This window comes from Bison bison, unplaced genomic scaffold (assembly GCF_000754665.1).
Source record: "Bison bison bison isolate TAMUID 2011002044 unplaced genomic scaffold, Bison_UMD1.0 scf7180017864048, whole genome shotgun sequence".
Lineage (NCBI taxonomy): Eukaryota > Metazoa > Chordata > Mammalia > Artiodactyla > Bovidae > Bison > Bison bison.
The window spans coordinates 513,604-525,434 of NW_011494620.1; the positions used below are offsets into that span (position 1 = coordinate 513,604).

At 41.6% G+C, this 11,831-nt stretch overlaps 1 protein-coding gene across 2 annotated transcripts in view; it reads right to left on the minus strand.

The window, feature by feature from the left end:
- DCLK1 (doublecortin-like kinase 1) overlaps positions 1 to 11,831 on the minus strand; it is a 347,554-nt gene that overhangs the window by 15,535 nt on the left and 320,188 nt on the right. For both annotated transcript variants that reach the window (XM_010835611.1, XM_010835610.1), the window contains exon 15: positions 9,094 to 9,207. In XM_010835611.1, coding sequence (XP_010833913.1) covers positions 9,094 to 9,207 — 114 coding nt within the window. The remainder of the gene's footprint in view (positions 1 to 9,093; positions 9,208 to 11,831) is intronic.

An 11,831-nucleotide genomic window follows, 5' to 3' on the forward strand; every position in this document is an offset into this window, starting at 1 on the left:
TATATATATATATATATATATATATATATATATGGATCCTCTTTTAAAGGGGCCCTGAAAATAAAATGAAAGAAAATAAAATCTCAGATAGTGAGCAACCTGTTTGACTTGGTAAAATAATACAGATGTCTCACTAGTTCTGTGTTTCTCTTAATGACCATTTGTGGAACTATCAATAGAAGACAAAGTACTATTGCTCAGCTTTTGAACCTAATAACTCACTTTTTAGTATCATGGGACAGGTGTAGAACCAGACCTCATACTTTCTCTATACTTTTCTCTGTCATCACAGTCTGGGTGGTTTCGAAGTTTAAATCTGTGCCTTTTCTGTGTGTTAAACTTTCTGTTACTGAGGGAGACCCAGGCCAGGGTCGGGGAGAGTGGTTAATCCTTTGCTAGAACTAAGACCCCTGCCCTTCTGACCCTACAGCACTTCTGACACTCTTTGGGGGCTGGGTACTTTTCTCAAGGGCAGAGCAAGGCCAAGCCAACTTTCGCAACCTATTGCAACCTCTCATGTGCCTTTGGAAGCATCTGTCTCCAATGCGGGAGACCTGGGTTCAATCCCTGGGTCGGGAAGATCCCCTGGAGAAGGAAATGGTAACCCACTCCAGTATTCTTGCCTGGAGAATCCCATGGATGGAGAAGCCTGGTAGGCTACACTCCACGGGGTCACAAAGAGATGGACATGACTGAGCAACTTCACTTACTTACTTACTTCACCCTGTGAGGAGTTCCTCTCTGGCTTTCGTGGGAACTGATCTTTCAAACCTACACTGAGCAAGATGCCTTTAACTGACCCATTCCTTTTAGCAGCAGAGCACGGCAGCGTCGAACAGGCTTACAAGGGTTGCGTGGCTGCCGCAGCTCTGCCTCGTTACTCACTGTTGGAGGACGGCGCTCGAATCCAGGGTGCACACGAGTCAGGTCAGGGCTGGAACTCCAGCCCCCTACTGTCCTAGCTCTACTCCGCGTCTTATCTTATGTGGCGTTCTTAGCGTGTGTCTTGCTTTGCTACTTGTTTCGTTCAGTTGGTTTCTGGCTCTTGCCCCGTTCTGTGTGCAGAAGATGCAGGAATTCTTCTTCATGTGCTGCTGGGCACAGCACCTGCCAGGGGGCAGCTTCCCCCGAAAAGCAGGCATGGGGATGACTGCTTCCCCTTTGGATAAGGTTGCATTTTCAGGCAGGGAAAAATGGAACAGAATATCAGTGTTTTCCAGGGCCTTTGGAGTCCCTCCATGAGAGGGTGGAATGGCTCAGGCAGCCCATTCCTGGGATAGGGTCACCCCGAGGCTCTGGGGGACAGGAGTAAGGTCTTCTGGAAAGAGAAGCCTTGCAGGATGCGGCTCCCTTGGCCACAGCCTGGAAGCGTCTCTGTGCTCAAAGCAGGCGACCGAATGAGAGGAGGAGGAACAAGCCCCCGTCCCCCATTTCTCCACCATCAGCAATAAGCCTCCTAAGAGGGACACTGCCAATGCTGGGTGCCCTGAAGAGATGCTCGCTCAGCCTCTGCCCCGTGAGCTGCTTTACCAAATGCAAGCCCGTCTCCGGGTGTTCTGCTCAGAGCAGTGAAAACAGCCAGGAGCACTTGTAAACACAACAATTGGGAGCGGGGACATTCCGCCCGCAATGATTGTTTATGTTGCGAGTTGGCTGCCACTGTGGTTAGACAAATGCTCCCACTTCCGTGGAGATAAAAGGCAAGCATTTGCAATCAGTGAGGGGAGTGTGTTCGTTCTGGGGCTAAATGGCATTATAAAACTTCCTAATTAAGCATATACGCAGATGAGTTTTTAGCCTCATTTCTCCAATTTAGCTTTACATACTGGGTGTGCTGTTTAGTACAGCATTAACTATAAACATTGTTGTTACTGCCCCCAGCTGGAAAACAGAGCAGTTTATGTGTGGAAGGAAAAAGAGATTATCTCCCATCTGCTCCTGCCCATTATTCAGGGATGTGTCATTTTGTCTGCTGATGGGAACCACTGCTAGGATTTCAGTTAAATGGCCTTTTCTATCCTTGGCTACATCTATTAATTATTGTGTTTATTTGGGGTTTTGCACCCACCCTTCAAGCCCACAAATTTAGTAATATAATTATTTGGAGATTTTTTTTGAAATTAATGTATATATATTGTCATTTGTGTTATGCAAATAGGCACAACTGTAATTAGACACATTTGATACCTATCTTTAATTGTATATCTTTATACTCATATATGTTTGGTTAATATCCCTGAGGTTAGGAGACACACAATTAAAAAAAAGGTGGCGCATGATTCGGTTTATATAAAGAACAAAACCAGGCAAAACTAATTAATGTGGACAGACTCCAGGTCAGAGCTTGCCCTCGGGGCTGCGTGACCCTCCTGGAAGAGCCCTGGGGGCAGGGGTCCTCTGGGGCTGCTAGAGATGCTCTGTGCCTCATCTCGGGGCTGCTTGCTGTTTGTGAAAATACACTGAGATGTGCACTCGAGTGCACTTTTCAGAATGTATATTACATTTCAGGAAAAAGTGAAAAACTGGATGCATCATCTTCCATGTAAAAAAAGTCTGCACAAATGACTGAGTCATCCCCCCATCAAAAAAGAAAAAAAAAAGGTTAAACATAAAGTTCTTTCTGTGTCTATAGTGCTGTTTACTTAGGTAAATAAAAAGGTAGGACTGTAACTCCTGCGTGTACATCCGTCCAGAAGATACAAATACCTTCTGTGTAAAACTGACTTCAAGATACTTCTTGAAATTTGAGTATTTTCTTGTTTTCAGCAGGCTTAGAAATGGCCACAATCTTAGACAGTTAGATAGTTTGTCAAAGATTAGCTGTGTCTGCTTCTCTAAGGGCTTTGATCCTACTGTCTAATTATAGAAAAAATTAAGAGCAATAATTGGAGGTTAAAATTATATATTATTATACATATTATTCTTATTTTTTTAATGAGTTAGTCTATTCCTGGAAATAGTATAAGGCACCATCATTTGAGGGGAAATGCCAAACCCAGTAGAATTTTTCTTAGCTAACGCTAAAATGTGGAGCTTTACCTGGAGATCATTTCAGAAACATTAAGATGGAGGAGAAAAGTTGCCTAGGACTTCTCAGAGTTCATTTCTCAAATCATCAAAACTCATCCTGCCTGTGGATAACTTAAAGAGACACAAACAATGCCCTCTGAAGGAAATGCTACGGCAGTTGACCAGAATAGAAAACGATTGGATAGAATTCTTAACCCAGTTAAAAAAAAAAAATCGATACCTCCCATAGTCCCTTTTGCTTGAGCAGATAAGCCAGCTAAGTAATCTGACAGTTACAAAATACCGAAAAATAAATTCATGCAATAGCTAGTACATAGAGGGATTTCCAAGGGGAGAGAAGGAACAATAAAACAAACAAAATGAAACAAAAAGGTGGAGAATTTGAGAACACAAGCTTACCAACACACACAATGCATTCTATAGCTCACCGTGTTTAGAGGAGCTTCTACGACTAAGGTGTAAATGCATTGTTTCATCCATCTACTAAGGTCAAGGTCGGGCTTGATGATTTTAAAATGACAGTATATACTTCTATAGAATATATACTAAGGTACTATTTTTCTTCCATTTGTTAAGGGACAGAAGAACACTAGAAATCATTGATTTAATTAGCAGCATCAGGAAAATGCTTTGACATTAACACTAAATATACTGTCCTTTTAACTGTAAGGAAAACTGATACTGAGCATGTGCAATGGAAAGAAAGCTGGCAAATGTCAGTGTGAATAATGGGTGAAAAAAAGGAATGAGGGGGTGTGGCATCTCAATCAAGATTAAAATGAAACTGATAAAGCAGCATATGGACTGGATAACAAATCAAAAGCATGTTTATCCACTGAAGGAACTGGTTAATGGAGACTGCCAGCACGTTGCCATGGAAACACTGACTTGAGCTGCACCATCTCATACCTTATCCAATACATTCCTGGTTGTTGGTAGTAGTCCAAAGACCCTGATCTCTTGATGGTAAACCCGTGGTCCAGCTGAGCAGAGAGAAATGGGGGCAACTCAGTGGATCGACATTGTGCTAAAGGATTAAGACTCCAGACCAAGCTGTTCTTCACTGACTATATATGTATATAGAAATAACGACGCTTCTTGTGCAGGGCGACTAGCTAATACCCTAAATCTATACATTGAAAATAAAAAGGCAAGAAAAGACACTAATCCCTCATGAGTACCTCGGAGGCCAATTTGTTAGAAAAGATCTAATTTGTCAAACAAGTTTTTGAATGCACATTTAATAATATCCTCTCAGTTTCAAAAGACATAAACACCTCTTCATATTCTAGAGCAGTGTTAAATGCTTTACCATAAAGTGTTGAAATCAGCTTTAGCCACCTAAGAGAAAGCAGATTGGAACATCCCCCTATCCCCGCCAAAAAAATCTTACCCCATCAAGCTTAAGTTTGAGGCCTTCATTAAAAAAATAAAAGATGAGAGGAATCAAGTTTTGAATCACAGCACTTTGGATTTCTCTCAGAGTTAATCTTCAAAAGCAAAGCTACTCTTAAAGAAATTACATTTCTAAACTAGATATAGTATAAAACAGTAAATTTTCTCTAAGAAATTATAGAAAATGAAAGTTTTCACTATTAAAAATGCACATGTACACGTAAGTGCTTATGACAAAAAGTACAATAAATAGAAGACAGGATAGGTTCTCAAAGTTGTTCCTCCTGGAATAAGATGTTAGCTTTTGGCTTCCTAGGAAGAAAAGATTCAGTCCCCCAAATTTGAGAAACAGTAATCATGCCTTACGCCCAACTCCCCGTTCTGCCCACGAGAGGAAGCAAACTGACCACTTTTCTTTCTGGAGAGGCTCATGAGTGCTTTCAAGTGTGGTACTGCCATGATGCTGAGGACAGTTTCTACCACAAAATTCACAAAGGCATTTCAGAAACATGCCAGGGCAGCCGTCATTTAAGCTAGAAACTGCTCAGAAGATTTGGTATTCTGATGACAAACTAGGCTATCCCAGTATTCAGAGAACAGCACTTTGAAATTTTGATCTTTAAAAAAATGTACAAAAAAAATGTACAGTTTGTTTTATTTAGGAAAAAAAAAAAAAATCGAAGTACACTTGCTGTTAGGAAGATGAAGGCCTGCATTTCTGTTTCAGCTCAGGGATAGCTACTCAGTAACTGGCTCTCTATTGCCACCTACAGGCAAGGCGGCCCATGACACCACATTCGGAAATGGCTCCAGTGCAGGGGTCCCCGCCTTCAGAAGGAAGCTGCCCACGATCACAATTATTAGTACACTGATTAGTATGGATTTGTTCAATTAGACTGAAATTCTCTATTTGCATGAGCAAAATGCAAAATAAGAACTTGAAAGCATTAGGAAAATTACCGGTTAAAATAATAAACAGCATTAAATGAGGAAAAATAAATTGGAACTGACATCTGAGTCATCGGTTCTTCATCAAGCTGAGCAAATCTAATAACGCCTCCCTCCCCTCCCTCGGCTCTCAAGAAGTCCACCGTTAAAATGTCATCTCTAATTCCATTTTATGTCTATAAATTGCATTTTAATAACCTTTTGTTTCCCTTTCTCTGGTCTGTTCTGGGTTTCTTTGGTTTGGTTGTGTTTTAATCCCCCAACTACTGGGAACGGTAGTGAGGCAGCAGGGAACAATGGAGACGGGGTGTTGCAGCTATGAGGAGAGCGGTGGGCTCCACCTAGTCACGCCATCTGACCTAAATGCCAGGCACCTCTCCTCCTCTGAGAAGGGCCCTGCGATCTCTGGGAGCCTCCAGTGGGTAATTACTCTCCCAGCTAACTCGAGGACCTTAACATAAAGTTATCATTTGTCCTCTCTTTGGTCTTAATCACGTAGGGGGTGGGAGGTAGAGAATAACAAAATGACAACACGAACAGAAAACATTAAGGTTCAGAACCATGAATGCATGTTAAACTACCCTCACGTCATAAATTATACCTGTGACCAGAGTCTGTTTGTTATGACAGTATGCTCTTTTTTCCTTTGTCACTCTGAGAAAGAAAAAGTGTCATGAACCCCTGTATGAGCAGATAGTGAGGTTTCTAACTAAGGGAAGAGAATTACCAGTTAAAGACCAATAATTTAATTGCTGATTTTCTGAAGAAAAAACAAACAAACAAGCCAATTGATACTCCATTCTAGACAGTATATATATTTTTGAATTTTAAAGGGTGCATATAATTTTCAAAAAACCAGTCTTATAATCATGGCAGTTTAAAATAAAATACATTATTTGATAGCCTCTGGGAAAAGCATACATGCCCATGAGAAAAAAATTCTGTCTGAATGAAATCTATGCTGAAATCAGTTTCTTTTTCCCCTATACCTATCAAATAGAAATCATTACAGTGTAATTATTACAGAAATTTCTATCATGTGGGTGAATCAATAATTATATTTATTATTAAGTTGTCAAATGATCTTTATAGAACACATCATTTATGAAAGCTATTCCTTCTACCTCTCATTTACATTCTGCCTCACAGCAGAAGGTCATTCCTTTGCAATTAAACTTTAGTTTGAGTTGGGATATTTTTAATGCCAGGGCTCCTTCATTGGGCGATGGTCCCCTGAGTCTAATTCTTTGCACTTTAAGAATGGGAACATGGGTATGGAGTATACATTAACTTATCCAGTGCCATTTTGAAAGCTAAGCACGAAGGCAGTCAAACTGGCTGGTTTCTAACTCCCATCCTGTACCTGGTGACCTACCCCAGGTTTTTATGGAGGGTGTGGACATTTATATGAGGGAGAAGCATTCTGGAGAAGATGCATAAATGCATCTATTATGGCCTGTGAGCTCCTCCTGAAATACTCTCTGAAATTTACAGCCATATTCTCTTTCATTTGAAATATTAATCATAGTGGTCAACATGTGAACTGTGCTTTAGAATTTGACAAGGCACTTTTTCAGTTATTTCTCTAAAAAGTCAATTATTTTGAACCTAAGTGGATGATTTTTTTCACAACTTTGTAGTGGATAAAGAGGTTAAATTAGCTTGCAACTAACGCACAACTTAGCATCACACAGCCCATTCTACAATTTATAAGTTTATTACCAGTTGGTACAGTCTCCATGGAAACATGTTAGTAATGAACTGAGAAACTGATACTAAATTACATTCAAAATGGTCCAGTCATGATGTTAGAAAGAAATCAGTGGACTTTTAATCTTCAAATACTAACTGAAGGTTTTGGGGGAGATCTACTTAGATGAAGTTTTAATGAACTCATATGGAATAGGTTTCAAAATTTATCCCTGTTTGATTAAAGTAGGATTTCCCCTCCCATCTGTGTTGTCTGTCCACTGGAGAATTGCCCTAAAATTCCTGCTCTCAGTCATTATAAGATTCCCATAAGATTCCCAGAATACTGTGTACAAAGCATTCTTAAGCAACCAAGGCAAACTTAACCAAAGACTAATTAAAAATAAAAGGCCAGGAAAAACAAAAACAAACCCCAAAATGACAGGTGGGAAAAGCACCCTCTCTAGCGATTGTAAGCCCTCAGCAGGAGCAGAAAAGCAGTTCTTTTCATGGACAAGCGTGCTGGCAGTCCATTCCAAAAGGAAACTGTGGAAGCAAACATCTTGGAATAGACTTATGTCTTGAATGAATGATGAAAGCAGAGGATAGAATGTCTGGTTTCCCTGAGAAGCACCATGAGATTGTTACCTTCAAAAATTACTGACTGAATGTTAGCTGATAACAAAGAACACTGATGAAGACAGGAAGGACACTGTGCTTCTACACTGAATTTCCTTAGAAAGAACCAGAGAGCTAGGGCCAGAACAACAGCTTGAATATTAAATCCCCAGCAGCGCAGAGGAGAACCAGGAAAGAGTACGCATTCTACTTAGCGCTGTCAGTATGCTCGTGAGCCAGTGACTCAGTCATGTAACTCCCTGCTGAAAGGGTCCAATCAAAAATCATGATATGCAAACAGTCCAGGGAAGTGTACGCATGCCCTCGTGCCACCTGCAAATTCTGGAAGCTCCTCGCAAATATTCAGTAACCCAGATCTGAGACTGGTTGTATCTAATAGGTCATTCATGTATCTTTGTCTCTTTTCTGGAGTTCTGAAACAACCAAAGACAGAAAAGAGAGAAAGAAAAACACCGGTAGAAGTAGTTAAATAGTCAGTATTGCTGACAAGAATGATGTGTACTTAGTAGCATAAATACTTTTAAAAATTTGACATAGTGCGTAAGTTGTTTGTTTGGAAAAGAAAAACAGCTCAAGTGATTTCACAATGAATATGCTGTTAAAATGTACACACTCAGGGGGAAAAAAAAGGAAATTATTAAAAACTCGAGTAATCTGGGACTTGAATATATTTACTCTGGAATATGACACCAGGAAGTATGAGGTTTCATTATTTCTCTGCCCAATTTAATCTTTGCCTAGAGCTGCTATCAAATTGCGCGTAGTGTATGTCTGCAGGTATGGAACAGAGGGAAAGAAAAAAAAAAAGCCTTGTGCAGCCGCATCAACAAAATGGTAAATATTAACAGACTCTCCACTTTGAAAACAGACATTTCTAAGGAGCAAGAAATCGTGATATCTTTGGGTGTTCGCAGCAATTCAGTTTCACTGAAAATCTCAGTGGGTAAGCCTCCTGCCATGTTTTTGGCTTTCGTTTAAGTCTCGTACAAAGATCTATAGTGTTCCAGCCTCTTTCTGCCATGTCTCAGCTCCCCTTCCCTCCCAGGTCCTGGCAAAAGGACACCAGGAACTCTTTTTTTCTCAGAGCCCAGAAGTTTGCATTGGCACAGAGTCCAGTGTGGGGGCGGTTTTCTGCTTTAAAAAATAAATCATGAAATTAATATACACTGCAAGGCACCCTGGAGGTGTTGGATAATGATGCAACTCCCACGGAAATGATCAGCAAAAGCACATCGTATATATAAGCCCCAGACCTCCCCCGGTGCTTTCCATGGTCGAGCTGTCTAAAGAAATGACCCATTCCGCTGTCTCTGGGTGGAATCTCCTGAGTAATGCCTGTCTCTTAGGTGGATTGCTTTGAAAAAGTTATAGGTGGATATTTCAGATGCTTACTGCTATGACAGAAACTCCAGCTGCTGTGCTATTCGGTTTGGGGCCTGTGTTGAAATGCTTCTTTATCTTTCCCGCTACTGACAGCTGATGTTCATTTTCTGGGAGGCCGTCATCCTGGAGGAAAGAAATTAAAAAAAAAAAAAAAAGGAGAAGAAAAAAAATGAGATAAATGGGAAATGAGGCCAAGATATTCCAGTAATAGGCAGTGATCTTAAAATTCATAACATTTCAGGAAGAAACCAACCAGTGTCCCCTCATTAAACACTGTTGTTGGAAGTACTGCTCCAAGGGCTCCTTCATGTCCACATTTGCTCTGAAATTAATTTGCTGTGTCATTTCACCCTCTTACTTTGTCCCTAAATAAAATTTTTCTGTTTTTGGTTATTAGTAAAATTGATCCCAGTCATCACTCTAGAGACATATGTCAAAGAGCAAGTTAATCTGGGCAACCAAAAAAAAAAATCTAAAAAACATTTTTTTTTCCCCTGTAACACAAGAGTTTTATCCTCTTAGCCCATAATTCTGTCCCGCAGCCAAGGGAAACTGATGGACCTGGGCTCAGGCAGGAACCCCTAAATAAACTCAGTCTGGTTCCACAGCCACTCGATCAGCCACTCTATAATCCCAGGCAGCTTTCCAGGGGGAAGGTTCCTCCTTAAGTTTTCTAATTGTGTGCGTTTATGTGTCTTATTTTGGGCTGTGCGGGTCTTCCCTGTTGCTCAGGCTTTTCCCTCGCTGCGGAGATTGGGGCCTACTCTCTAGCTGCGGCGCTCAGGCTTCTCACTGTGACGGGTTCTCCTGTTGCAGAGCAACGAGCTCTAGGGTGCTCCGGCTTCGGTGTTCCACGGCACGCGGGGTCTTCCCAGATCAGGGATTGAACTTGTGTCTCCTGCTTTGGCAGGCGGATTCTTTACCACTGAGCCACCAGAGAAGCCCCCTTTCTTAAGTTTTTAATCCTTCTTGCTGCCCTCAATTCGTCTGTTGTCATGACATACTCCACACTGGAGCTCACTCGAACTAAGGCTTCTGCTCTCTGCCAGAGCCATTTACAATGAAGATTGACTGATTTCTCTCCTTTGCTAACTACTGTTGGAATAATAGGAACCAGGGTCAAAATTATGTGCCACTGTTTACTAGTGTGTGCCGAAGAGACTGCACGATCCTTGAAGACAGAAAGTATGTTTTGTGCACTATAGAATCCCCAGGTCTTAGCATGTACTTTGGCTCATAGTAGATGCTTAGTAAATATTTGTGGGATAAATGAATGAATATACAATTGTTGCTATCTATTTAAACCAAAATTCCTGGCAAGACTTCAGCATCATTCATCATTTTCCTTCCCTACTTCCTCTCCATAATTTTGCATGGAATTTCTTGACTCTACCCAGGAAAAATAAGTTTGCTGCTTTCCAAGCACAGCAAGCTTGCTCCCTGGTCCCTCCACATGGGATTTACTCCTTTTTTCAGCATTCAGCTATTTGTTTATTAAGCTAATAGTAAGTGCATGCCTGCAATGGGCCGGGCACTACAGTAAGTGATGGAGAAATAATAGTGACCAAAAACAGGCATGGGCTTTGCTCTTATGGACCCTGTGGTCCTTCTCTTTCTTCAAAATTTGGGTCCTAATCACCTGTTCCAAAACATTTCCCATCTGTTAAGCACCATTCATTACAACGGTTCTTCCGTAAACTCCTAATGCTTTTTCATTATATATATTTGCACTATTTAGATTCCCTTTGGTGTTGGGTGACCTTGTTTGTGTGTCTCTGAGTGTGTGTATATACACACAGATAAGTTTATGTATAACTGAGTCTTTGCCCTCTTGTACCGCATCTTTCATGTTTTCTGTAATCTTCAGTGCAAATCTTGGCTCAGTGCCCTGCACACAGTGGGTGCTCAATTTATGCTCTTCTTCTGCTGCTTTATTAATGGCTAGGAGAAGGAACACTTATCCTGCTTATTAAGTCACATCTGAAACCAAATCTAGACGAAAGGGGCTTTCCTATGATGCAGAGTGAATTCAAAAATTTTTTAAAATTCTGTATTGTGGAAAGAGATATGTAGTGGAAGGTAGACTGGAGTAAAGGTAGGATGATACCTGAATGGCAACAGTGTCGTGAGCAGTACCTACTCTGTGCAGGGCTGTGCTGGGGATGGTCAGGTGGGGAAAAGATAGCATTGCCATCTGCCAGACCCTCCCGGGCTAACTGGGAGACAGAGGTCACACATCGCGTCAGACAGTAAAACAGGCCAAGAAGGTAAGAAGAGAGCTACTAGCAGGCAGTGTAGCCACATGGCTCAGCGAGAAGCACCAAAGGAGTTTCAGGGAGACAGGATGAGCTTTCAGTGAGCACCGACTTCACAAGGAATCCAGGACCCCACTAGGTTTCTGCTGGTAGGAGTGTCCTGACAGGTGTGTGTGCGGCGGGGCGATGTTGGTGCAGAGATGGGCCTGAGTGGGAAGCCACAAGGCATGTTTGCCAAACAATTAGTCAACCATCCTCCCTCTAGTTAAGAGTTTCTGTGGAAGAGAGACAGCGAGAAAGTTGGAAGAGCAGGGGAGGACTGGCCAAGGGTGAGGCCCAGAAGATCTGGAGTTGGAAGCCTTGGTCTCAGTGGGAGTAAAGCAGTACTCTTTAAGAGGGGCCCAAGTGCAGGATGCGTGAAGGACCACCCTCCCTTTATTCACTTCCCAACTCGACAAGTGAAAGAGAAGCTGGAGGACAATCCCAGAGAAC